This window comes from Rattus norvegicus, chromosome 7, assembly GCF_021556685.1.
Source record: "Rattus norvegicus strain SHRSP/BbbUtx chromosome 7, alternate assembly SHRSP_T2T, whole genome shotgun sequence".
Lineage (NCBI taxonomy): Eukaryota > Metazoa > Chordata > Mammalia > Rodentia > Muridae > Rattus > Rattus norvegicus.
In genome coordinates, this window is record NC_141540.1 from 14,538,293 (window position 1) to 14,565,903 (window position 27,611).

Genomic DNA, 27,611 nt, shown 5'->3' on the forward strand with positions numbered 1-27,611 from the left:
GCTCTGAGACACGGGGGAAGCCTAAAGGACCGGAAGTAGGGACCAGTTCCAAGGATAAAGGACTGATACGGGAGTTGCGTTGGTAGAGAACTTAGTTATGATCTATGAAACCCTGGGATCCCTCCCACCACCACATAACCAGGTGTGGTGGCTACTATCTTAGCACTCGCTGGGACGCTTGGGGTGGGGGGATGCCAACAGGTGTTCAGGATCAACCTTGGCTACATAAGAAGTTGGAGGCCAGCCTGGACTACACAAGACCTTTTCTCAACTTTCTCCTCCTGCCAGCCCCCAAAAGATCAGAAGCAGGAGGTCTGATCCACACCAGGCCCTTCCTATGTGACAGCTGCTGGGGTGTAGGAAGAGGTAGGGACTCCCTTGCCGCCTGAGCTGGACACCCTCTCTCCTATGCCGTTTTCTGTTGTTTTCAGTGGGCTGTGAGCCCCAGTGAGCTGTGAAGACTCAGAACAGAGGTTAAGAGGAAGGACACAGGGACATCTTGTCTCTAGAGCCCTCAGGGAAGAGTTGGAAGAGACAGGGTCTCACTGTACAGCCTTAGCTGATTGGCTTGCAACTGGCTATATACACCAGGCTAGCCCCAAACTCAGAAATCCTGCCTCCCAAGGGCTGGGATCAAAGGCGTGTGCTACCACACCTGGCCTCATTATGATTTTTTTTAAAAAAATCTATTTTCTCATGTATTACCGCAAGCTCAGTTAACCCTCCCTCTTCTTCTCCCAGTCCCCTTCCCACCCTCATATTTTTTTCTTCCTTCCTCTCTTTTTCCTTTCTTTTTTGTTTTTATGACAGTGCTTTTTGAATAGCCTTGGCTTATCCTTTGTAGACCGGGATGGCCTTGAACTCACAGAGATCTGCTTGCATCTGTCTCCCTAGTGCTGGGATTAAGGACTTGTGGCACCACAACCCGGCATCTTTTATTATACGGATCACGGAACATCTATTTTCAAAAGACGGAAAAGTTGACTAATGTGGGGGGTCCTTCAGCACTAAAGAGAATGACCCATAGTTTCCTAGCCTCTCATTAAGGATTTGATATCCCATCCTGACTTTGATTTACCCGCTCGGAACACATAATGTCCAGGGCCCATCCTAGAAACTCAAATAGAACCCACTTGACGTGGCGGCGCCGGCGGGCATAAGAACCCGAAAATAAAATCTCAAACCCCGCCCTCCCACCGCCTTCCCGTCGAGTTTCTCGCGGCCTCTTGCTCTGAGAATCCCGCCTCTGCTGTAGGGCGGGAATGCAGACGATACTTCACAATGAGTGGTTAGAGGTACTGCCAATCAAAACTTCCCGTCTTCCCATTGGTTATTTTAGTGGTCCTTATCTTTCAATCTTATGGTTCTTCCCGCTGGCGTCACGGAAGCTTCTCTCAGTACGTGTATACCGCCGCGTAGGAAAATAGTCCCTAAGGCTTTACCTCGGCTTGCTAGATAATATGTCTGCCGGAAGTACTTTAGTATTAGATACTGGTTGATTCTTGGTATCATGGTAATCTTTGTGGGTGTCTTAATAGTGACTGTTGTGAGGTGGTGTATGTTACTGTCGCCTCCAAAAGGGTAGTGGAGGGATCCGTGGAGTGCATCCGGTCGGGGCGCGGCTGGAGCGACTTAGGGGAGGTGGCTTTCGGCGATGGTGGGAGTGGCCTCCTGGGGGCGTGGCTTCCGCGGGCGGCGCGGGGCGGGGTGGGGGGGCGGAACATGTCTCCCGCCGCAGGAAGATGAGGCAGCGCCGGCGGCTGCGGGCGTAGCGGGCCACCGCGGGCCACCGCCGCGCGCCGCCGCCTCTGCTACGGTCCCTTCCCGCGGGGCCTCCTCTGAGAGACGCTTGAGAGAGGCCAGGCGACGCGAACGCGAGTGGGGAGGAGGAAGGACGCGCGACCCCGAGCCCTGCGCGCTCCTGCCGCCCACGCGCGACCCTCGGGGACGCGCCCGCCACCCTTTTGTCCCCGGGGTCCCCGAGGGCGGTGGGCAGCAGGGACCCCCGGTGCACCCGGTGCATGCCCCCGCCCAGCAGGTGAGCGCACGCGGAGGGGACCCGGGCGCGCGCGTGGGGCTCACGGGGACGCGCGCGCGGTGGGGACCCCCCCTTCTCTGCTTAATGCATGAGAAAAAAAGTTGCCTCCGGGTCTCTCTCGGGTCCGTGGGGAGGCTGGGGCTGGGGTGAGCCCCCCGGGGAGGGTGCACGCGTCCCCCTTGCACAGGGCCCCGGGCCCGGCGGCGCATTGTTCTCTGTCTTCAACTTTGCGCGCCTGGAGAGGGGGGTGACGTGGAGGGGACGCGCGCACTTGGGAGCAAACTTTGCCCAGGCCTCTTTTGTGACGGCTCTCTTTGGACGGTCACCCAACTTCATCAGAAAGGGCTTCTCCAACTCGTGGGGATCTTCGGGGAGGTGTTCCCTTTCCATTTAACCTCAGAGACGGGGTCCTGATCGGAGGTGGAGTTTGGAGGGAAGAGAGAGGGCCATCCCCTCATTCCATTAGCTAGTGGTTCCCCAACTCGTGGTTATCTTAGGGGAGGTGTCCCCTTACCACCCACCTCCACCCATGTACCCTGATCATAGTGGAGTTTGGAAGGGTGAGGATTATCCTGCACTCCACAACCTAGGGTTCCCTAACTCTTGTTGGGGATTTGGGGAGGTGTCCCTTTCCCATCCACCCCCAGCCAGCGGGGATCTTCAACCCTCCCTCGGAGCTGGAGTTTGGAAGGAAGTACGAGCCTAATCTCTTCACCTCATTAACTTGGGGTTCTCCAACTCCTGGAGATCTTGGAAGAAACATCCCCCTCCACACATACACACTTAAGGATGTGCCCCCTCCCAATTTAAGCTGGAGTTTGGAGGAAAAGAGAGCAAGGCCTTTGTTTGCTACAAGAAAGGGATCTCTGGGTACAGAGAAGGAGGGGAGACACAGGGACCCCGAGACGGGAACATCTGCTCTGTGTTAATGTGGGGCGCGGCACAGCTCAAGGTTTGGGACACGGTGGTGGCCTCAGAACTTCCAGCCTTCTTCCTCCCGCACTGGCTGCTGGAATGGGGGAGGGAGGAGAAGGAAGGGTTGTCTGCAATTCTGCCTCCCTACCCCCCAATCCAAGAAGTCTCAGGTTGTCCCATTCCTCCCCTCCCCTCCCCAAAGTGTTTGTGGCACCCGCCCCCACTCGGAGCACTGTTTCACCTCTCCTGGGGTTACCCAGAAAAATCGGTTTCAAATACCCCACAAAAAGAAGTGTGGTTTCGTACAACTTAGAAGAAAAAAAAAAAAGAGTCAGTTTCACACGTCCTCCAAAAAGGATGAAAAAAAAAAAAAAAAAAGACAAGAAACAGCGAGGGCGGGGTGCTCTAGGTGCCTGTTTCACACCCTGTGTCTGAGTTGACAAACAAAAGAGTTGTGGTTCCTGAGCTTCTGGACATGGGTCTTCCCTCAGCACCAGAACCTTCTTCCCAAGCCTGTGGGTTCCCAGATCCCTGCTGCCCTCTCTCCTTTCTGGGGAACACTGGAAAAAAAGTTAACCTTCTAACTATGTGTTGGCCTCTCACTATTCCCTGGGGTGGGTGGAATTGGGCCTGGCAGGTGGATCCCCTCCCCCGCTGGTGGAGCAGAGCCCCTGGGACTTGAGGGGAATCCCGAGTCTTGGGGACCTCCCCCTCCCCACCAGGGTGATGTTGGTAAAAGGATGTTTTCAAACTTGACTTGAATAATTCCCGGATACATCGTGACAATAAGACAGCCCACTTGGTTTTGTTTTGCTTTTTTTTTTTTTTTTTTTTAACTTTTCTGAATGAGGTTGGGTTTAGGGGTGAGAGAGAGAGAAGTTGTGGCCCCAGGGATAACACCTCTTCCACCTACTGGAGTCTTGAAATTCAGAGTCTGTTTTGCTTTGAATTTGGGGGTGGCCAGGGTCTTGGGTGTTCTGTGACAGCTGCTGCATAGGAAGGTTCCACCAAGTTCATTTGGAGAAGGCAGAGCTGGGCCATTCCTTCCCTCCTAGACAGGGCCCACAGACCGCCCCCCACCTCTGCTTTAAAATGTGCAACCTGACACCCGGGTGGGCCCCTGATTGGGAGACTTCATACACATACCCCTTCTCTCCACTGTTCCAGTTATCCATTTGCTCTTGAGAAGGATCTACAGATGATCACCCCAAAACCCAGGCTCCGCCCTCCTTCCAGGGCCCCATAGACCCCAGGGCCTCTCCTCTAATGCCCGCTTGTCCATGCTCTTAGTCCCCTCTGTCTCTCCCCTCCAGTCCCCTGGTGTCACTACACAGGGCTGCCTCTAGGCCTGGGGAACGCACCCCAGTTCCGACACCTGCTGCCCTGGCTGGATGATGAACCAGTCTCAGAGAATGGCACCTGTTGGCTCGGACAAAGAACTGAGTGACCTCCTGGACTTCAGTATGGTGAGCCAGCCCCTGCCCCACAGTGCTACCCCTGCTCCCACGCTGAAGATAGAGCGGAAGCAGGGGTGTCTACCAGTAGGAGCAAAGTCCCCAGCTCGCAAGAGTAGGAGGAATCTCAAAGGGAATGGAGCCCCCTACCATGGGCCTGGTGACGCCCACCAAAGAAAGGGTCCCACCTGCAGCTTCGTGTGGGGAGAACTAAGCCCAGAGAGAGGGGGAACGTCTGTTCAGAGTTCTAGTCGCTCCCTGGCGTGTTCACTGTAGAAGCCTCATGTGCCTGTGAGTCCCCACCAGTCCCGGTGGCCTTGAGTTAGGAAAGTGACCATCGGAGTTACAGGTGCTAAGAATGAAGTCCCAGGCTGCTCTGGCCCATGCTGGGGACCTTAGAGAAGAAGGAAGCCACCAACCCCCTCCTCTCAGTCTGAGTGCTCAGCAGCCTGCTGCATTAGCATACGGGGGCCCACTGTGGCTGTGTTCCTGCCCTTCTGTGGTAGCCGGCCTCTCCAGCTATGTAAATGCCCAGAGAGGTTGCTGGCTGACAACAGTCACAGAGCACAGAAACACCCAGTAATGAGCTGGAGAAACCAGAGCCTCCTGGTGGCCATCTCCACAGCTAGGACCCTCAGTTCACCTATCTGTGCAGTGGGCACCCTTGGGGGGCGGGGCAGTGGACCTGTCCTTCAAGAACCAGCATGTTTTCCTAAACTCTGTTTTCTTGACATCTCGGCACCACCCCCAGAAGTACCATTGCACCCGGAAAAGCTCCTAGGCTGACTTCGGTCTAAACTCCTCTACCCATCCCCACAAAGGCCCCAGGCCACAGAATTCTACCAAAAACAAGCTTGCCCACACTGAAACAGCCCCAGCCACCCTGTGGAAATACAGCTCTGGGGACAGCCACTCCGTGAGATTCTGAAGGCCTCTTTTCCCTTGTTGCCCCTGGTTGCCCCAGGCTGAACTGGCAGAGGCCTGGCCTGCTGGGTCTTGTTGTTAAACTGTCAGGTCACGGCCTAGTGGCCCGGAACACAGCAGCTTGGGGGTGCAGCTCAGCCTGTTGGACCCATGGGAGCACCCTGAGCCTCTGGGCCACCACTTCTGCAGTCGTCAGGGCCCAGGGTCTCCCCTGGTTTAGATCAAGAGAGGGCATCCTGGGGCATACATGAAAATCTGAGATCAAAGCCGAGAGGGAGTCTCCTGCATAGGGCTCATGTAGCCAGGAGGGAGGCAGACTCTGGTTAGTGGAGGGTTGCGTTTTTTATTTTGTTTTTGACCTAGCATCTCATAAAGCCGAGGCTGGTCTGGATCCCCTAAATCCTTCTGCTGAGCGTTGTAGAGACAGGCCTGTGTACCGTGTTTATGCAGGATACCCTGGGGGTCAGAAGAGGGCATCAGACACTCTGGGACTGGAGTTAGAGAGAGTTGTGAGCAGTCATGTGGCTCCTGGGAACTTCATCCTGGCCCTCTGGGAGAGCAGCAGCCTGTTAACCTCAGAGCAGTCTCTGGTCCCCGTCTTAGCATTTGAGACAGAGCTGGCCCCAGACCCACACATGTCCTGGCTGTGGGGCTACACTGTCACTGCCTTAGTTGTTTAGGGGATGACTTAGGGGATAATGTGGTCAGTGTGGGGGCCTTCCCACCCCTTCAGTCCTTAGGCCCCACACATGGGAAACCTGGCCCTCTGTGGTTGGGAGTTGGCTGGTGTGTGTGGTCTGTCTGTCTGTGCCTCTGAGTGTTTAGCATGAAGAGACTTTGCACTGGGCAGGTGGGAGTGGATGTGGGAGTTCAAGGTCCTGTGAGCAGAGGCTCCCTCAGGACCCTCACAGTACCCAGCTCTGCCACCCAGTGCCTCCGTCCCTTCTTATTGTTTGTTTGTTTGTTTGAGACAGGGTCTCCTGTGGCCTCTAACTACCTATGTATGTAGCCACTGATGATCTTAGCCTATCTCCAGTTCCCAAGTGCTGGGGTGACAGTCAGACAAGTGGGGGCCCTCTGTGGTGTCTAGGGGATGTCTGAATCCCTAGGGATGCTGGCTTTTCAGGAGGCTGCCCTGCCCTGGGATTCTCTCCCGACCACCTGTTGAGCAGAAACTTTTTTTTTTTTTTTTTTTTTTTTTTTTTGTAGTTCAGCTGGGATAGGAGAAACCATGTCACCTTCAGGCGTTGTGGCATATCCCTGTGAGGCTGAGGCAGGAGGATCGTAAATTTAAGACCAGCCTAGACTACAGAATGTCCATCTCAGAAACAGGGTCAGGGCAGGGAGATGACTCTGGGTAGAGTGCTGGGGTCTAAGTTCAAGCCCAGCAGCCCGTGTGCAAGGGAGGCACAAAGGCGGCACCCACCCATAAGCCAGCCCTGGGGAGAATGGCCGGGGCTTCCCGCCAGCCAGTCCAGCCTACTTGGCAAGCTTCAGGCCAGCGAGAGATAGTGTCTCAAGGAACAAAATGGCCACACACTTGTAACCCCAGCACTCAGGAAGCAGAAGCAGGTGGGTCCTTGTGAGTTTGAGACCGGGCTAGGCTACATAATAATTTCCAGGTCAGCCAGGGTCTCCAAACACAAGTGACACTCAAGGCTGCACTCACCAAAACCAGTTGTAAGCCACGCTCTAGCAGGTGGGTTGCTGTCACTCTTCCTTAGCTACAGCCCCAGAGGTCTGGACATTTGAGCTTCAGTCTCCCTCTAGACTTGTTCTACAGCTGGGGTCACCCTATCCATGCCCACAGACCTGTCCCAGCCTAACTCCAGGAAACCTAGTCTATGGCTCAGCCAGACCCTGGACTGCTCACAGCCCTGCCTCTATACGCCTGTCTCTTCTTTGTCCCACAGATGTTCCCGCTACCTGTGGCCAATGGCAAGGGCCGGCCCGCCTCCCTAGCTGGAACCCAGTTCGCAGGCTCAGGTAGGACTGAGGGGTACTGGGGGTTTGTTCATGGGGACTGTGATGAGATCTGTCTGCTGGGTGACTCCGGACAGTTCCTCAAACAGCCCCACCAGAGCGTGGTTGTTTTAGAACCCATCGAGCTGTACTGACCGGAACCCCGGCCTCTGCGTTTTGTCTGTTCCAACTGTGCAGCCCAGGCTGCAGTCTGGCCTTCCCCCAGTAAATGCAATTTGAACAAATAAGACACTCGGTATGAACATGGCTTAGTCTGGCTTGCCCAGGACAGCTAAGATCTTGAAAGAGAAGCAGGTCGTAGACAACCTGATACGGATGGGGAGATGAAGCGGGCTGTAGGCCGGCATGTTTGTTATTCAGCAAGGCTTCCGTGTGACGGACATTTGTGGGAGGCTGGTGTGGGTCATTCTTGCTTACCCTACCCAAAAGCAGGGCCCTCAGTCACTGCCGGAGCTGTCTTCCCCTTGGCCTGAGGAAGTAGCAGAGGGCCATCTGTGCTCTTCTGGAGGCCTGGAAACCCCCAGAGGCTCCAGTCACCCCGGAAGCACCCCAATCCATAATGCCCAGGCTTCCTGCTGCAACCGGGGGTACAGTCAGGTCACTAGCTACTGTGAGGCAGGTGGAGAGTGCCGCCCTGTTCATAGCAGCTGTCCTCCAGACATTGTCACCGTGTGTCATTTTGCGCGTGTCTTGTCAACACCTGGGGTAGCTCCTGGGGGATGGCGCAGCCTCACAGGCCTCTCCCCACAAGCCTGGCCTGGCAGAGTCACCGATGGGCTTCTGTCTAGCCTGTCTTACTCCAGACCCACCTTCATCCACACCTTGGACCCTGGGCACTAGACCCATGTCCAGTCCTGAGAAGCCTAGCATGTGGCCCTTTTGCCTTGGGGTTGTGTGGCTTGTCACAGGGACCCTGTTGGCTGCTGCTCACATTGGTTTAGTTCAGGAGGTTGTACATCTAGAGCTCTGTCTTGTCGGAGGCGGACTTCACTTCTGCCAACCTGAGTTGCAGAAAGGATGTTCACCCCATTTTTGGTGATCAGGGCACATACAGGAGGGGATACAGAGCGGGTCTCCCAGGCCCTATCTCACAGCATGGCTGGGTCCTGCCGCTGTGGGGCAGTCCCACATAGAACCAAGGACGGCAGACTCGGTGCTCAGAGGCCCGCCACTCTCTGTGAGCTTCCTCCTCAGCTTGAGCCCTCCTGCATTTCTTCATGATAACCTTTCATTTCGAATCTCTCCTGAGCCTCGTGAAAGGGGCGAAAACTCGTGCAGGCTCCCCCTCAACACCCACGTGCCCGTCACCACACTGTAGACAAGCCCCGCCTCTCAACCCATGGCCACCTATTGTGTGTGACACAGGTTGGCTTGCAGGAGGGGCTCCAATCCCCTGACCTCACCACCGCCCCCAGGTGAAGCCATCTTGTGATACTGGAGCCTCAGGGAGCTGGAGAAGGTTCCTGGAGACTGTCCAGGCTGCCAGTCCTATGATTACTTTAATTATTTGATCTTTTTGAGACAGGGTCTCTCTGTGTAGCCCTGGCTGTCCCGGAACTCACAGAGATCCACCTGCCTCCGCCTCCCGAGTGCCTGGGGTTAAAGGCTTGCACTACCGCTACCCGGCTCTGATCAACTTTAAAAGATCATCTCGGGCCAGGTGCGGGTGTAGACCTTCATCTCAGCACTGAGGAGGCAGAGGCCAGCCCGGTCTACACAGGAGTTCCATGCTTCCTCGGTATGATCGCATAGATACGGGACATGAGTGAGGTTACCCCACCAGGAGGCTGAAACTTCTGGTTACTTCTTGCTGAATAGGGGTTGCCCCATACCCCACCCCTGTTGGTTTGCACTCACACTTTACATAGGAAGGCTTCACTAGTATTCTCATCTCTGGAGCAGGGAGGGTAACAAGTGACAGAGCAGGGGACGCTGAATCAGGCAACAGAAATGGCTTGTAGAAGGTTGGGGGGACGGCGTGGGGCCCGGAAACGCCTCAGAGCTCCTTCTCTAAGCGGCCGTGTAGGGGGGTTGATTGTTTCTCTTACTTTGTGCTCCACATGCATACCTGGTACCCATGGTGACCAGAAGAGAGTATCAGATCCCCTGCATCTGCACGTAGGTGCTGGGAGCTGATCCTGGGGCCTGTGCTGTTATCCTCTTGAGTCAACTGTCTGGCCCAGTGGGGTTTGGTTCAGATTTGTTTTGTTTTATTTGGTCACTGAGGACTGAGTCAAGAACCCCCAGCATGGAAGGCAAGAACTCAGTTGCTGCCAGTCACGGTGGCTACACCTTTAATCCCGACACTGGGCAGACAGATGGATCTCTGAGTTCCAGCCTGGGCCACATAGAGAGACCCTGTCACAAACCACACGGCTGACAAGTGTCACAGTGAGTCCTAGAGTGTCCTAGTGTGCTGCAATAAACCCTTTCTGCCCTCCTGTTGCTCCCCATAGCAGCTCAGCCTGGGGCTGCAGGGGCTGCAGGGGTGGGGCCTCTCTGTAACAGCAGTTCAAGGACCACTCCACGGGCCAGGCTAAGCAGGGATCTCTCATTTGAGATGTCTCTTCCCAGGTGACCCTGAGCAGAGTCAGCGCTGCTGTTTTTGTGCCTCTGTCACCCGGTGTCTTGGTGACTTTTCTTTCTGTGACCATCACATTGTTCTGTCTGTGCACATGTGTGTGCGTGTCTGTCAGCGTGATTGTGTCTGTGTGTGACTTTATGTGTCTGTGTGCATGAAAGTCTGATTGTGTCTAGATGTGTGATGTGTCAGTGTGTGTGTGTGTGTGTGTGTGTGTGTGTGTGTATGTAGCTGGATGTGTTTCTATGTGTCAGTGTGCTTGTGTCTGTGTGTTCGTGTGCGTGGGTGTGTGTACACTGGAAATTGACAGTGGTGTCTTCTTTAATCACTCTGTACTGTGGTTTTTTTTTTTTTTTTTTTTTGGTTCTTTTTTTCGGAGCTGGGGACCGAACCCAGGGCCTTGCGCTTCCTAGGTAAGCGCTCTACCACTGAGCTAAATCCCCAGCCCCTGTACTGTGTTTTTTGAATCAAAGTCTGTCTCTCCATCTGCATTCACCTGTCCACTTAAGCTGGCCAGCCTGTGGGCCCCAGGGAGCGGTCTGTCTCTGCCTTCCTAGTGTTGGGGTCTCAGGTGTCTGTAGCACTGTGCCTGGCTTCTTGGGTGCTCAAACCCAGGTGCTCATGCTGTGCTGGCAAACGTTTCCCAACCGAGCCATTTCCTCAGTGCCCACACTTAGCTCTGTTTACCGCATGCTGCCCCTCAGTTACCAGCATGCCCTGATCTGGCTGACCAGTCAACCCTGTGCACCTCACCCTTGCCTTACCCTGAACCTGCCCTACATGTCGTCTCCTCAAACAACCCGGTGAGCGGAGCCGGCCAGCCTGAGGATCAGCTGCAGCTACTCTAAGGCTGTGCCCGTGCCCTCCACTTGGCCACTGTTATTTAGGAGAAGGGAATAACCCACTCAAGCCCAGTGTGGAGTGAGTGTGAGCTGGTCATCTCAGGAGGAGGCAGGAATGGTCGTGAGTTCCAGGCCAGCCTGGGCTAGGGGAGCTGTCTGTCTGTCTGTCTGTCTGTCTGTCTGTCTGTCTGTCAGATGTGGATAAGCCTGCCGCCTGTAAGGCTGCTTCCCACCTCTGCCTTTGTCCTTGGCTCCATCTCCTGTGTGCGTATTGATCTCTCACTCTGGAGTCTGCTCCTTGGAGAATTGATGTTGGCCATCGACTCCTCTCTACTTTCATCTCGATTCCTCTTCTTAAAGTTCTTATCTTTCTTTCCTGGGCTTTAAAATCCAAATGGTCGATAATCTTTTTGACTTGATGGGGGAGCGTGTGCTAGGATGGAGCCCAGGGCCTCAAACCTGCTAGTCCCGCCCCCCAGCCCAAGATTTCACTGAGGTGAGAGCAGATGCTTACACAGCCAGGGGTGGAGCCTCACCCATCCCCAGGGAGGGCTTGGGTGTGGTCAGGGGTGGGGCCCCCACCCAGAATCCCCCAGTGGGAGCTGGGGTTGGGGCTCATGGGTAGACCTGGATGTGCTGCTCTCTGCTGAGGCATATGTCAGCTTCTCGCTTGCTTCATTGTGGGTTCTTGAGATGTGTTGTGAAGACCAGGCTGGTCTCAAACTTGCTTTTGACCTCAGTATTCCTGGGAGGAGCTCGTGCGACAGACAGCAGGTTTTGTTTGAGAGCTTTGTCTTCAGGCTTGGCATGGCCTACTGGGCTTTGGATGGATGCGACCTAACACTGGCTGCAAGTGGCTGACATTGTCCTTGTTGACGGGCGGGGAGTAAGGAGAAGTGGGGCTTGGGGTTGGGTGGCTGAGTGGAAGGCTCACGTAGAGCTGCTGCTATGAGCTGATGTCCCTGAGACTTGTGGGGATGGTGCAGGGCCACCCCGAGTTCTTCCCATACTGCATAGTGTTCTCGTGCTGAGCTCCCACAGTTTGCTCCACACCTGATTCTGTCCACAGTGGACCTGATAATGAGTGTATAAACACGTAGGGTTATCCATAGTGTAGCCATAGCTAGCACAGGAACAGCTCGGTGCCAGTCGAACTTGATTTATAAAAACAAGCCGTGCGCCAAAGAGCCGACAATCCCATCAAAAGAACAGCGCTCCAGTCATGGGCCTGTGGGCCTCCCCTAAAGTTGGCTGGGCTTGATTGAGCCAAGCTTTGGCTAGGAGTGAACCCTGTGCCTCTTTCCCGGGAGGTGCCTGTTTCTTCCCCACTTCCCCTTAGTGCTTCACCTTGAGGGACAGGAAAAGATTAAGAGAGGGGGAGAGTGTGCAAAGGAGTCTGACATCAACGTCTTCTATTAGAATGTTTTAATTAGTGCGCAGTGAACTGCTATGAATATTCATGCTGGGGTTATTAAGATGCATAATTTATCAGTGGGGTGATTTTAATAACTGTATTAATGGGGTGGGGGAGGGGGTCTCCTGAATTTTGTTATTTATAGAATGGAAAAGGGCTTGTGCTAGAGGGTCCTGGGGTCTTGTGGAATCCTCCGTGTTACCAGGCTGTGGGGGTGGGGGGACAGTGTTTGCCAAGTGCAGGGCCACACGGGCCAGTCATGACCATCATGTTGGGTCTGGGCTTTTAAAGTGCCCTGAGTGCCCCTGAGGTCTGCAGCCAGTGTGGGTGCTGGCATCCGCCCTCCTGAGCCTCACCGTAAGCCCTAGTGGACAACTAGAAAATTGGGGGTATAGACACCCACAGACTGCACCTGATGCTGGAGGGGTTCCTCAAAGCCCCCAGGGCTGTATCCCAGCCCCCCTCTGCCTACACACTGGAACTTTATCAGGAAATAGGAAGGTGTAATTAGGGGTGAATATTCATGAGGCTGGGCGATTAATATGCACAATTATGCAAATTCGACTGCAATTAAGCACGATTCTCTAAGGAGAGAAAGATGCACACAAAGGCTCACACTAAAGTCTCTTAAGGTTTGGGAGTTTCTGGTGTGGCGCTGGGGGACATGGGGTCTTGGGGTGCAGAGTGGGAGGGCACGGGTGGGAGCCCCTCTGGGGTCGGGAATGTGTTACTGCAGGTGGAGAAGAATATTCTGGAGTAGAAGCCGTTAGCAGCCTGTGAGGAGTGTTGGGGGAGATAAGGGCCTAGCCCTGCCTTACCCCGCCCCTCAGGACAAGGTCCTCTAGTCTCCAGGCTGGTTAACCCCTGCCATACTGCAGTAAACTATCCACCTTCCTCTGGGGCTGCAAGAGCCCCAGCCAGCTGTGCCTCTGCCCACATCTAACCGTCTCTGCCTCACCCACGGCCTCCCCAGTGGGGGGTGCTGTACCAGGAGACACTACTTCTGAAGTCTTTGAGGCCCTATGAGACTTTGCTGACCATTTCTGACTCATGCTCAGCCTTGGATGATCAGACATAGGTCTGAGCAAGAGGCTGGGCCGTGGGCCTAAAAGTGGGCACAGTAGCTGAGGTTTTGACAGGTGAGTAGGAGTCTGCCAGGAGAGAGAAGCAGTGGGTGGTCACGTTACTGAGCTGCAGTTGGCTTCGTGGGGACAGAGTCCCAGGCTGTGCAGGATGGACGAGTCTGACCATACTGCTGTTGGGCATGTCCAGGGGAAGGAGGAATCAAACTGAGCCAGACTTCTCTCTCTCTGCCTCTGCAGGACTGGAGGACCGACCCAGCTCAGGGTCCTGGGGCAACAGTGAACAGAACAGTTCTTCCTTTGACCCTAGCCGGGTAAGACGCCTGGGCCCTGGGTCTTCTTTCCTGGGCAGGAGGTGAGGAGACGGCTTGTGGTCGCCCTTGGGGACAGTTGTGCTCAGCCACGGTGAGAGCTTATAGGGCTTAGCCTGTAGTGCGGTGCACAGTGTAGTGTGGTGTGCACAGTGTGTGTGGTGTGCACAGTGTAGTATGGTACACAGCGCCTACACCTCTCACCCCGCCTGTCTCCCCCAGGCATACAGCGAAGGTGCCCACTTCAGTGACTCCCACAGCAGCCTGCCGCCTTCCACGTTCCTAGGAGCTGGGCTTGGAGGTAAGTGTGGACACCCCGTGGGAATCCCGGAGAGCACCAGCCATCCTGACAGCAGTGTGTCCGAGGCTGTTTGCCATGTAGATGCTTATTAGCAGTGCCTGTCCCTGGGCACTGTGGGGACCAGTCACCAGGCAGTGGGTCACCAGGCCTGATAAGCACAAAGGCGGTTATAACTCGAGAAAGTTGGTTCTGCTCGAGAGTCCGGAACTGGATAGCGCTGACCCTGGCTCCTTCCACCATGGCCTAAAGTGGCCTCTGCAGTTGTGGGCTACATGTTCTCTTTTGGGCTTCCTTTTCCCGCCTCTCCCACAGGGCAGTTCCCATAGAGTCCAGCTGCGTCCGTTCTAGCCTGTCAACCTGATCCCCAGGGCAGACCCTGTGATGACACTGAGGGATGGCAGGGTCAGCAGCCTTCAGCATCCAGGCACTTGGGCAGGAGGGTGGCAAGTTCAAGGCTAGCCTGGGCTACATGAAACCCTGAGGGCTGGAGGTTGGCTCAGGGGTTAAGGGACAGGGCAGCTGGGTCTGCACAGGCTGGGGGCTCTGCTAGAGCCCCCCCCCCATGCGTGACCCCCACTGTCCGAGGGACGCTCCTGGGCTTTCGTGAGACTTTCTCTGTCCTCTGCAGGCAAGGGCAGTGAACGGAATGCCTATGCCACCTTCGGGAGAGACACCAGTGTTGGCACCCTGAGTCAGGTAAACTGAGGCAGAAGAGCAGAGCTAGCCTGACTTCCACAGTGACCCTTAGGGCCCAGACTGTGCCAGGGGAACTGCAGTTTTTAAGTACCAGCTGGGACCAAGCTGTGCACCAAGGATGGCCACGTTCATTCGTGTCACCTCTGAAGTCCCCAAATAGGCTTAACCCACGTGAGGAGCAGAGCTGGGCAGAGCATGGGATATGGGTCTCAAAGCCTTGACCCGGCTGCTTACAGGGGTTCCCTGCAGACAAGGCCCCAGGGTGGACTCGATCCCTGTGTGATTGTGGCCATGAAGTCGAGCAAGGGTGGTTAAGAGGGCATCTCTAGGGCTATGCACCAGTGAGGCTTGTGGGCCCCGCCTGCCCTGTGCCAGTGATTTCCACAGCTGGCACCATGGGGTCTTCCTCCATGAGCTTCAGCTCCCTGGTGTCCCCATTTCTCAGGCTGGCTTCCTACCAGGTGAGCTGGGCCTCAGCAGTCCCGGGCCACTGTCCCCATCAGGCGTCAAGAGCAGCTCCCAGTATTACACCTCATTCCCCAGCAACCCTCGGCGGAGAGCTGCAGATGGTGGCCTGGGTGAGTGAGAGGGCTGGGGACATGGAGTTGCCGGAGGGGCAGTTGTGGTAGAGACCGATGCCATGAGCAGGAGAAAGACCTGTATCCCAGGCCAAAGTGGGTGCCGCTCACCTCAGTGGCTACAGGGGTGCTCTCCCCTAAGGGGACATCAGCTGGGATCACTTGCAGTGAGAGCCACCACACATTGGGTGGACGGATCTGCGCCAACGGGACATGCTGGCCCCGGGGCTGTAGCACTGGACTTGTGGGGTGCACTGGCCTGGGACTGCCAGGCTGGCTGCTTGCCTCCCCTACCCCCAAGTTCTTCTGTGTAGCCCTCCCGCCCCAAGATGTTTTCTTGTATCTCGGTGTCCCGGTGGGCGGGACCCTGGGTTTTCAGATGTTTGATATTTGGGACAAGGTCTTTCTGTGTGGCCCTGCCTCCCTGGTGCTGGCAGAAAACAGGTTTTTAGTGGCTGTATTAATGAGGCCCCTCAAGTATCAGGGACATGGCACCCCTGAGACCTGACCCCAGCGTGGTAGGAGCCACGTGAGGGCATGTGGAGAGGGCAGTGGCCAGACCTTCCTCTCCTCTCTTGCTCCCAGCAGATACTCAGCCCAAGAAGGTCCGGAAGGTTCCGCCTGGTCTTCCTTCCTCGGTGAGTGGAACAGTCCTAGAGACTTTAGCTGCTGTGGCTTCCTGGGTTGCCCATCCAGAAGCTGTGGCCACATCTTGAGGGTGAGCAGACTCTGAGCTCAGGGCTGCTGCAGCCAAATGTGTGTGAATTGAGTATGTGCTGCTCCTCCCCTTCCCTGGGGAGGCCCTTTCTCAGGTCCCACTGTAGTCGTCGTCATCCTCCTCCTCCTCCTCCTCTTCCTCCTCCTCCTCCTCCTCCTCCTCCTCCTCCTCCTCCTCTTCTTCCTCTCCTCTCCTCTCCTCTCCTCTCCTCTCCTCTCCTCTCCTCTAAGGTGGGGCTGGCTGGGGCCCTGTGTGCTGGGGTAACCAGGCCCTGCCTAGTCCTAAGCCACACCCATCTGCCAACGCTGTAAGGGTCTCCGCCTACTGGCTTGGCAGTTGGCGAGTTGCCCACCCCAGCAGATGGTGGCTGGCCTTCAGTGGTTCACGGCGCCATGCGCCTGTGATTTAATCACGTTAAGAAAGGCGTTATGCTGGATTCTCCAACCTGGCTGCCTCCCCCAACATTTGGGAGATACGGCAGGAGAGTCAGAAATATATAAAAGCTTGCCTGCTTCCTCTGTGACTCCAGAACCCTGCAGTTTCCTTTGACATCAGAACTAGGGTGGACCATGGGGGGCATTGACCAAAGCTACCCAGAAATATACATATGGTGTGGGGAACAAAGCTGAGATCAGAAGCTGTGGCCAAGAGAACCCACTTAAGCTAAGTGGGAGTCAGCTCTGTAGCCAGCTCAGACTTGCTATCTGTTCCTCTGCCAAAGCAGACATGAGCAGCCGATCCCCTCCAAAGTGCTATGCCAGGGCAGGCATGAGCAGCCGATCCCCTCTGGAGTCCTGTGCTAGGGCAGACATTGGTGGCAGACCCCCACTCTTTCTTCAAGCTGTCACCAGCCAATACTAGCTGGTCAGATCAATGCAGTGGTCCCTTCTGTGCCCTCTCTGCTTTGGGGGAACCAGGGTCAGATGCTATGCCGGGATTCTGTCTCTGGCCCAGGGTCCTGTGTGCCAGGAGGATGTTTCCAGCACTGGTAACTGCTAAACAAGGAACAATAGAGCTGAACCCCGGAGGTGGGGCTTTGAGGATTTACTAGAAGTTCGCTATATGAGGCAGGCCGAGGTGTTCTGGAGAGGCAGAAGAAGCATCTAAGAGACAGTGGAGGGAAGTCAGGTCTCCAGCACTCAGATTGCAGAGCCTGGGCAGGGCTGGGCAGGGAAGCAGCACCTGTACCCGCCATTGGCCTGACTGTCCCCTCCCACTGCAGGTATATCCATCCAGCTCAGGTGATAACTACAGCAGGGACGCCACAGCCTACCCCTCCGCCAAGACCCCCAGCAGCGCTTACCCCTCCCCCTTCTACGTGGCAGGTGCGTGGGGCTCCCTGGGGGGCTGTGCAGGGCTGGGGTCTCTTGTCTCATAACCGCCCTCTACACAGACGGCAGCCTGCACCCCTCAGCGGAGCTCTGGAGTCCCCCTGGCCAGGTGGGCTTTGGGCCCATGCTAGGTGATGGCTCGGCCCCCCTGCCGCTTGCACCGGGCAGCAGTTCCGTGAGCAGTGGTGCCTTTGGGGGCCTCCAGCAGCAGGATCGCATGGTAGGTGCCATGATTGTGGGACTTGGGGAAAGCTAACACTTACCTTGTCCTGCCAAACCTCAACCCTACCTGCCTTTGTCTAATTGTCCCCTCAGGGCTACCAGCTGCATGGGTCTGAGGTCAATGGCACGCTCCCAGCTGTATCCAGCTTCTCAGCTGCCCCTGGCACTTACAGTGGGACTTCTGGCCACACGCCACCCGTGAGCGGGGCCGACAGCCTCTTAGGTGAGGCTACACTGGGGGTTTGCTGGGCCGGGTGGGATCCACGCAGCAGGCATCAGAGCTCCATGGAAAAGGGTCAGTCGCTGGGCCCTGGAGCCAGAGGGCATGGTCAGTCCCTGAGCCAGCTTGGCCTGGGTACAAGGTTTTCCACTTCATTCTGGGGTAAACCGAGGCAGAGAGGGAGCCTTGTTGACCTGGGAGGCAAGTGTCAGCGTTAGGCAAGTCACTTGAGGATAGGTGAGGTGGAACAGGCACGGAGGCGCACACCACAGGACTGGCTTCTCTCCCCCACAGGCACCCGAGGGACTACAGCCAGCAGCTCAGGGGATGCCCTTGGGAAGGCACTGGCCTCCGTGAGTAGGGACCTGGGCAGCGGCAGTGGGGGGCTTCTGGTAGCCTCGCCGTGGCCCTGATTGCCCATCTCTCTGTCCGCATCACTGCAGATCTACTCCCCGGATCACTCCAGCAATAATTTCTCGCCCAGCCCCTCAACGCCTGTGGGTTCACCCCAGGGCCTGCCAGGTGCGTGAGGGGTGGGCATGGTCTCCGTGTGCGACCTTAGCGCTGTCCCCAGTCTACAGGTCTGGCCAGGTGCTGGGCCCAGGCTTGGGTCCGGTGAGGCATGCTCTCCATGCTCTCCGTGCTCTCCATGCTCTCCGTGCTCTCCATGGTGGGTATTGCTGGGCCATCAGTGAGGAGCAAGGGACCTGGAGGCCCTGGGAGGTTGAGGTTGACATTAACCTGCTCTGCCTGGTGTGGGGCCCAGGACTGTGATCCCAGTCCTCGGGAGGCATGGACAGATGGATCTCTCTGAGTTTGAGGCCAGCCTGATCACAGAGCAAGTCCCACAGGAGTCCTCATCTTGGCTTATCTGGTCCCCTCTGGAGCTTAAGTTTGGAGCAGTGAGCCCAGGCAGGGAGGGACAGAGAGAAACCGCCCTTGGCCCCTGCTGTGCCCCTGCAAGCTAGATGTGTCAGGGCTGGAGCTCGAGGCTCAGGAGTGGTGCTCAGTCAGGAGATAGAGAGTTTCCAAGACTGAGCAGTGTCTGTTTGGCCATGTCAGACACCGCTGAGGACATCCATCTGTGAGTAAGCTGTCCCCACTGTCCCCACTGCCCACCCACCTTCCCACTCCTGCCTTTCCTTCTCCAGGGACATCACAGTGGCCCCGGGCAGGAGCGCCCAGTGCCTTATCCCCCAACTACGATGCAGGTCTCCATGGCCTGGTGAGTGTCCCCTCCCTGCTGGCCAGGGCACCAAGCACCACTCAGTCTCACCACCACCTCAACATGGATCCGTCCTGGGGGAGAAATGCACTGAGTGTCTGTGTCAGGGTGGCTTCCGAACACAAGAGCACAGGGTTGAAGGAGGGGCAGGGATGAGAGGCTGCTGCTGGGCTGTGTGGCACACCCTGGGTCCCCTCACTGGCACTGCAGAAACTGCTTCTGATGACATCTACTTGTCATCTCTGCGCTTGGGAGGTGGAGGCAGGAGGATGAGGAGCAGTTGAAGGGTCTTCAAGAGCAAGGCAAGGGGATCACCAGTTTGGGCAGGCCACAGAGGGGTATCCTATGTGAAGCAAATGACAATGCAGATGTGCACATCTGTGTGCGTGCCCCTCAGTGCCTGCCCTACCGCCCTCACAGCAGAGTAAAATGGAAGATCGCTTGGACGAGGCCATCCACGTCCTCCGCAGTCACGCTGTCGGCACTGCAAGCGAGCTCCATGGACTGCTGCCTGGCCACAGCACGTTGACCACAAGCTTTGCGGGCCCCATGTCACTGGGCGGGCGGCATGCAGGCCTGGTGAGTATCAGCCTGGGTCAGGGATGAGTGGTACTTAGGGACTCCAGCCACCCGGACATGTCATTCTCTTCCATAGGTCAGCGGAAGCCACCCTGAGGATGGCCTCACAAGTGGTGCCAGTCTTTTGCATAACCATGCCAGCCTTCCCAGCCAGCCCAGCTCCCTCCCTGACCTCTCACAGAGGCCACCCGACTCCTTTAGTGGTAAGTCCCAGCCAGCAGGGAGCTGAAGACCTTTGCCAGTCCTAATCACACAGGGGGAGGACAGAATTAGTATCCCTCGGGGCTGGAGGATGACAGTCTGCTGAAGCCAAGGACCTGAACTGGAGGCCCTAGAGTCTGTGTAAAGAACACGTGTGTGTCCGGACATGCGTGCTGAGTGGGCAGGGACAGGCTGGCTCACGGGTCAGCAAGCTGCAGCTGGGAAGACCCTGGTGTGGGGCCCAGGACTGTGATCCCAGTCCTCGGGAGGCATGGACAGATGGATCTCTCTGAGTTTGAGGCCAGCCTGATCACAGCAAGTCCCACAGGAGTCCTCATCTTGGCTTATCTGGTCCTCTCTGGAGCCCCTGCCTCAAAACTGAAAAGCCAAAGTTGGGGAGCCAAGGTCGGTGCTTCTCTCATGAGTGTGATGGCCTGAGTTTATACCTCGTGATCCACACAAAAGGCAGGGCGTGGTGGCCTGTGTGTGGAACTGTCACTGAGAAGCCAGAGGCAGGAGGACCCTTGGGGCTGGCAGCCAGCCTCGCTGGGAATCTGTGTGCATGTGCACACGCTGTCGCTTGCTGCCAAGGGACCAAGAGCCATCAGGTAGACTGACTGTCGCCCCGATCCTCACTATAGTCTGCAGTCTTCGGACTGTTCTGATTTGTTTGGAGGACACCGAGGCACAGGGCGGACCGTGCCCAGGATCCCGGCAAAGTGGGAGTGCTTGCTTCTCAGATGCTTAGGACAGGCAGGGTTCCCATATGTCTGCCAGCAGTGGTAGGGATGTTGGAGCCAGCAGGGTGTAGCTGTGCAGGCCCAGCACATGTACAAGGGAAATAGGGCGGGGTGACCTAGAGAGGGTGGTACTGCTGCTGAACCTGGGAGCTGATACACAGCGGCCTCCAGCAAGGAGGCTCTGCCTGTGCGAAGGCCCGTGGTGCCGAGGGGAAGCAAGGGAGCCGGGTAGGAGACCAAGAGGGTGAAAGAGGTAGGGAGGCTATGACAGCCCGCCCGCCTGTGTGCAAGGGGCCCTGCCGGCTTTGGGGAACATTTTGCCAGCAGAGGGCAGGGCAGGAATTTCCACCTCAGAATTCATAGGTGACTCCTGGTCCGTAGGGAGAACACTGGCAGTATTAGGGGGACTTAGCATGGGTGAGACTAGGGATGACATCCACAGAGGAAACCCAGTCCCACGTGGTGTCAGCTGTGAATGCTTACGCAAGTCCCCTCAGCCCTTCGTCCCCATACTGGATTCACATTTGCCTGTTGTATCTCCATGTTCATCGTGGACATTGTGTGGGCATTTCTTGTTTTTGTTGTTTGACACACTTTCTCAGGTAGCCCAGGCTGGCTTTGAGATGACCTTGAATTTCTGGTCTCTGACCTTTGCCTCCCAAGTCCTGGGTTGATGCATGTGCCACCAACCAAGTTTATGATTTTTAGGTTTTTTAAAGATTTATTTTTTTTCATGTATGTGAGTGAGTATACTGTAGCTGTCTTCAGACACACCAGAAGAGGGCATCATATCTCATTACAGATGGTTGTGAGCCACCATGTGGTTGCTGGGAATTGAACTCAGGATCTCTGGAAGAGCAGTCCGTGCTCTTAGCCACTGAGCCATCTCCAGCCCTGACTTAGATTTTTAGACAACCTCACTGTGTACAACAGGCTGGTCTTGAACTCACAACTCTTACTTCAGCCTCCAACTGCTGGTGTGACAGATATGTTCTTCTTGTACCATTACAAAAAACTCATCTTCTGCCCCAGGGTTCTAGCAGGGTTCGCTCCTCCCACTGCTAACACTTTCTGGGACAGGGTTTCTCTGTGTATCCCTGGCTGTTCTGAACCAGGCTGGACTTGAACTTAGAGATCCACCTGCTTCTGCCTTCCGAGTGCTAGGATTAAAGGCATGTGCTACCAGTGGACAGCCGTTTCCCCACTTTTAAAACTTGTGAATTTGCCATTTTCGAATAGTGCAGGTTCCTTTGTGTCCAGTTGGTGGTCCTGTGAGGAGGTCGCATATAGCTTCAGTGTCAGGCGGGAACCTCAGTGGGAACTGAGCACAGGGACTCCGCTTGTGCCGGTGGAGCCAGCCATCCTGCTGCCTTGTTTTCTATTTCGTCTTTTATTTATGTCCTCACAAACGGAGCTGCATCCTGCCAAGGGGTGGCTGCCGCCCCTCACCCCTGGCTTGTTTCAGGACTCGGGAGGGCAGGCGTGACTGCAGGCGCCAGTGAGATCAAGCGGGAGGAGAAAGAGGACGAGGAGGTCACATCAGTGGCAGACGCTGAGGAAGACAAGAAGGACCTGAAGGTCCCACGCACACGTACCAGGTGCCAAACCCCTTCCCTCGGGCCATACACGTGCACGTCACATGCTACACACACACACACACACATACACACACACACACACACACACCACATGCACACAGACCCCGGGAGGTCCTGCAGGCCACCACATCACCTCACTGTCTCCCTCTGGCCCCTGGCTCCCCTCCCCCATAGCCCAGACGAGGACGAGGACGACCTTCTCCCCCCAGAGCAGAAGGCCGAGCGGGAGAAGGAGCGCCGGGTGGCCAATAACGCCCGAGAGCGCCTGCGTGTCCGCGACATCAATGAGGCCTTTAAGGAGCTCGGCCGCATGTGCCAGCTGCACCTCAGCACTGAGAAGCCGCAGACCAAACTGCTCATCCTGCACCAGGCCGTGGCCGTCATCCTCAGCCTGGAGCAGCAGGTGCGAGGTCAGTGGGCGGCCGCGCCCCGCGCCTCCGTGATGCCATGCTCCTTCCCTGCTGCCCAAGCCAGAGCACAGTGACCACCCCTTACCCACCAGTCTGCCTCCCTCCTCCAGACAGAAGGTGCCCGCACTTGCTGCTCCCCACACTGACTGTGCCTGCCGGGTTTTGCCACACCGTGGCCTTAATGACCAGTAGTCCTGCCTTACACTGACCATGTCCCCACCCACACTCACTGTCCCCATCCACACTCACTGTCCCCATCCACACTCACTGTCCCCACCCACACTCACTGTCTCCACCCACACTGTCCCCACCCACACTCACTGTCCCCACCACAGTCACTGTCCCCATCCACACTCACTGTCCCCACCCACACTCACTGTCCCCACCCACACTCACTGTCCCCACCCACACTCACTGTCCCCACCACACTCACTGTCCCCACCACACTCACTGTCCCCACCACACTCACTGTCCCCACCACACTCACTGTCCCCACCACACTCACTGTCCCCACTCACACTCACTGTCCCCACCTACACTCACTGTCCCCACCCACACTGTCCCTGCCCACACTCACTGTCACCACCACACTCACTGTCCCCATCCACACTCACTGTCCCCACCACTCACTGTCCCCATCCATACTCACTGTCCCCACACTCACTGTCCCCACCACTCACTGTCCCTGCCCACACTCACTGTCCCTGCCCACACTCACTGTCCCCACATTCACTGTCCCCACCCACATTCACTGTCCCCATCACACTCACTGTCCCCATCCACACTCACTGTCCCCACTCACACTCACTGTCCCCACCACTCACTGTCCCCACCACACTCACTATCCCCACCACACTTACTGTCCCCACCACACTCACTGTCCCCATCCACACTCACTGTCCCCACCACTCACTGTCCCCACCACACTTACTGTCCCCACCACACTCACTGTCCCCATCCACACTCACTGTCCCCATACTGACTTTCCTCACCCACAGACTGTCCCCATCCACACTCTGTCCCACCCAGACTGTCCCCACACTCACTGTCCCCACCACACTGACTTTCCTCACCCACAGACTGTCCCCACACTCACTATCCCTGCCTATACTCACTGTCCCCATCCACACTCATCCCTGACCGTCCTTCACACCTACTAGCCCACGCTGACTGACTTATCTCCCACCTTGCTGACCCTGAAGGCTGCCTCTGACATGCCTGGACTCTGCCACACGAGCCTCACTGGCCTAATGACTTCAGCCAAGACTGTCCCTGTCCCCGTCCCCAGCCTCAGCCCAGAGCCTGGCTGTGAGGGGCCAGTGACCCCCACCCTAGCCCAGAACCCAGAGGGGCTAGCTAGTATCTGAGCTGCATCACTGTTGAGCTTCTCAGCCCTCACCGTCCCTCAGCCCCCTAACTGCCCCATCCAGGGTGGTGTTGACCCACCTGCCCCAGGGCTAAGGAGGGAGGACAACAGCTCTACCCGCCGCTTCCTTAACCTGCGCTCGCTCGCTCGCTCGCCCTGGCCTGCCCGCCTGCCGCTAACCCTTTCTCTCCTACAGCATGGTGGGATCTGCACAGTCGCCACTGTCCCCTTGACTCCAAGGTCTCTGATGGCCGTGTGCGGCCTACCCTGTGTCTCCTAAGTCTGTCTACCTGCTGTCTGTCTTTCATGCTATCCCTTTACCCTGGCTGTCCCCTGCCTTTGCTTGCCACCCACCACCCCTCACCTCGCACCTGCCGCCCTGTGGACAGGGCCGACCGCACCGTGACCTTAGTCCCATGAGGCCATGCAGGGAAAGGAAAAGGTCCTCTGGGCACACAGCCTTTGGTGCCCACATGCAGTTTGGTCTGTGCGCTTGTCCTGAGGTCTGGGGCCGCCACCCAGCAGGGTCTGATAGGTTCGGGGGCAGGAGCATGAGTAGGGCATGGTGCTAGGCCTCACAGCCAGGGTCAGCCTGAGACCACGGACAGGGACAGCATTACCCTTGGGTTTGGTCATCTGGAGCCACTGTCATGGTCGTCCACAGTAGAGGACATAGTCAGATCCCTGAGTCTAGGAGTCAGTGCTCCTGGCCCAGCTAGGGTGATTGGCTCTGGGGTGCAGGGTTCAGGCCCCAGTGCTGTTTGCTGCCATGAGCAGGGTCAAAGCTTAGCTTCTGCCTCGCAGGGCAGCACAGCCCTGAACCTAGTACCTGAGCCATGAGACAGCACAAAACTAGGGTCAGCAAGAGAGTAGTCAGCAGGGAAACTGAGGCCACACTGCCCTGTAAAACTGTTTCCCTCTATACATGCTGGGGGACAGTGAGGCCATCGTCCTTCCCAGAGTGACCACCTGGCCTCCCGGAGACATGGTCTGAAGACACACATACAGAGGCCCATTGGGGTGTGTCACCTGCACAAGGCACAGTTGTGCGCACTGCAGAGCTCCTGTCACTCATCATGCACATTGGCTGACACCCATGACAGCACTGTGACACTACCACAACAGCCACGCCACCACCACCATGTCACCCATGACACCCTAATTTTACCCTCACACATTACATGTGGCACGCAGTGGCCCGGCCCCTACTGACGGAGGCCCGGTGCTGTGACCCAGCAGTACAGATGAGGTGCTGTCCCTGGAGGAGAAGGACCTGAGGGACCGGGAGAGGCGCATGGCCAATAACGCTCGGGAGCGGGTGCGCGTGCGGGACATTAACGAGGCCTTCCGGGAGCTGGGCCGCATGTGCCAGCTGCACCTCAAGTCGGATAAGGCGCAGACCAAGCTGCTGATCCTGCAGCAGGCGGTGCAGGTTATCCTGGGCCTGGAGCAGCAGGTGCGAGGTAGGCTGCGCCCGCCCCGGTCTATTCCATCCTCCGCTGCTGCTGGCCAGGGTGGCCACGGCACAGTCCTACCCCTCTCTGTCCCCACCCGAGGACCGTCTCCCACTGCTCTCTTCTTCCCCACTCCCCCAGAACGCAACCTGAACCCCAAAGCAGCCTGCTTGAAGCGGCGGGAGGAGGAGAAGGTATCTGGCGTGGTCGGGGATCCGCAGCTGGCGCTGTCAGCCGCCCACCCGGGCCTGGGTGAGGCCCACAATCCAGCTGGGCACCTGTGAGCCGTCACAGGGTCTTCGTTGGACCAGGGACCACCACATCTCTGCCCGGGGTGCACCCAGGATGGTCCTGGATGAGACATCTCCATCGAGGCATGGGCAGAGGGCTCTGGGGACACTTCAGGGCCTGGGGGAGTTGGCACGGAGCAGCCCACCTGTCTTGGCCCAGTAACCAAGCTGAAGAGCGGCTCCTCCTCTCGATTAGCGGGAACTGGAAACAAAGCAGCATGCCCACTTATCAGAAAGGAAAAAAGATGCCTTAACTATGTCAGACGGAAGAGTCGGACCGCGCCCTGGCAAGGGGCGGCCTGGTACTGGCTTCTAGTTCAGAGCCACAGCACATTGTGCCTAAGCATTTTTCGTTTTTTAAAAGGAGAATAAAGGAACATTAGTTTTCAGATTTTTTTTTTTAATGTAGACAAAAGTTAGCAAGAACGAGGCCTTCCGTGTCTTTTTTTTCCCTTAACTTTCTTTTCCGTATGTTTTGTAAGCAACAAATTTTTGTATAAAAGTCTCATGTCTGTTTCTGTTTCTAGAACTCAGCGTCATATTTCATGGTCTACAAGGTTATTAAAGTAGCATTCGAAAGACCCAGTGTTGATCTGAGGGTCACCTGAGGCCCGGCACAAGGTCCTGATGCCTCATGCCCTTCTCCCTCCCGTACACATGAACCCAGGGCCTCTGCCTCTCATGTGAAATGGGCTGTCTAGTTGCCCCCCTCCCTGGGCTTAAACGTACACCCCTTTTTCCTCGTGGTTCTGAATACTTGGGTGTCCTGCAGTAGGGGCCTATAAAGAAACAGTTACTAGAGTGAATATGTATATGTGGGTAAGGGTATTCCCAACAGCAACTGTCTCCTAGAATCCCCTATTTATTTACTGTCCCAGCACTCCTGATCAGTGCTGGAGCCCTGAAGGATTCCCAGGGCATGCTGGTCTCCAGTCTGCATTGGAACAGGGCTCTGACACCAGCGAGGGCGCGCCTCAGCAGCAGGGTAGGTGAGCCTGCCAGCGAGCGTGAGGGCAAGCAGGCAAAAAGCAAAAGCTTCCTCTTTCCATGCCCTCTTATGTGGGCTGCCACCGAAGGTGTGGCCCAGGGTTTAGGGTGGGTCCGGGCAAGAGCCTCCCCCAGGGGTGTGCCCAGCTGCATGGGAGAGTTAATTCCAGCTGGGTCAGCCCACTCATCACGGTGTCTGTGCTCCCACAGCTACCTTCTATGGTCAGATCTGTGGACTGGCCCCTCCCAAGTATTGTCAGCCATGTTTCAGATCCCAGTGGTATCCTAGTCTCTGGGTAGAGTAATGGTGATGCCACCAGGACCCACCACAGCCCTGTTCATTCCTGCTCCATGCTGACCTCTTCCACAAGCTACAGTCCCTGAAAACCCCAAGAATCTCCAGTGCAGGAGATTTTGTTGGTAACCATGATAACACCTCATGATGGCAGATAATCTGTTCTCCACTTTGGCTTGGGGTCCTGGCTGGCACTTCTGGAAGCTGTGGAAGGAACAGCTAGACTGGACATGAGGCCACCCTGCTGTGTCCCTGCTTCAGTGGCAAACAGGCAGGAGAGTGTGGGCCCATCCAGACTTCTGGGCTTTGGGATATCTAGAAGCAATTGACCTGTCCTGGGTCCAAGTGGCTGTTGAGTGCCTGTGTCCCAGAAGGTTCATTGAGCCATCTCTGTCACCAGCTGCACGGCCAAAGAGATGAGCTGACATAGTTCATTTGGGGTCGCCTGGCATAAATGTGTGAAGCCCTGGGGTCCATGGCCACTCTGTAACACAGTCTCCATCTTCCTGAGCTAGAGTTTCAGAAGTGCCTGGCTACATCTGTTTACAAAGTGAGTCCTCAGGCACCTTGCCACTAAGGCCCTCGGTGTTGTTGTTGTAGTTAATACTGTGCTGTGTGTGTTTGGCCAGCAGCTTGCGATGCTATCAAGGCTGATATTAAACTCAGCTCTGTCAGTCTCCCAGGTTCTAGTATTAAACACATGGCCACCATTCCCAGCTTTTTGAAGTATATGGGGTGTTTGGTCTGTATATGTATCTGTGTTCCATGTGTGTGCACACTCTCGTGCCAGAAGAGGGCACCAGATCTCCCAGAAATGGAGTTACAAGTTGCTGGGAGCTGCCATGTGGGTGCTGGA

The 27,611-nt window shown here is 56.4% G+C and overlaps 1 protein-coding gene across 22 annotated transcripts; it reads left to right on the forward strand.

The window, feature by feature from the left end:
- Window positions 1-1,717: 1,717 nt before the first annotated feature.
- Window positions 1,718-26,002, forward strand: Tcf3 (transcription factor 3). Of its 22 annotated transcripts, none has more exons than XR_015623757.1 (19): window positions 1,718-2,038; window positions 4,267-4,419; window positions 7,245-7,317; window positions 13,474-13,547; window positions 13,767-13,845; window positions 14,474-14,541; window positions 14,987-15,119; window positions 15,705-15,757; window positions 17,060-17,162; window positions 17,231-17,388; window positions 17,484-17,613; window positions 17,905-17,963; window positions 18,054-18,132; window positions 18,762-18,835; window positions 19,256-19,414; window positions 19,491-19,617; window positions 21,821-21,953; window positions 22,128-25,192; window positions 25,325-26,002. XR_015623757.1 is itself a non-coding variant. In XM_087555605.1 (19 exons), the coding sequence occupies exons 2-19, from the start codon at window positions 4,345-4,347 to the stop codon at window positions 25,465-25,467; spliced, it is 1,956 nt and encodes a 651-aa protein (XP_087411731.1). In that variant the 5' UTR covers window positions 1,718-2,038; window positions 4,267-4,344; the 3' UTR covers window positions 25,468-26,002.
- The last annotated feature ends 1,609 nt before the right edge of the window (window positions 26,003-27,611 follow it).

What these genes read in the sequence shown, in the direction of transcription:
- Tcf3 (XM_087555605.1), top strand. Translation starts at nt 4,345, where the DNA reads ATGATGAACCAGTCTCAGAGAATGGCACCTGTTGGCTCGGACAAAGAA. An exon ending in ACCTCCTGGACTTCAGTATG is followed by an intron (nt 4,420 to 7,244) that starts GTGAGCCAGCCC and finishes TTTGTCCCACAG; the next exon opens with ATGTTCCCGCTACCTGTGGC. An exon ending in AGCTGCAGATGGTGGCCTGG is followed by an intron (nt 15,120 to 15,704) that starts GTGAGTGAGAGG and finishes TCTTGCTCCCAG; the next exon opens with CAGATACTCAGCCCAAGAAG.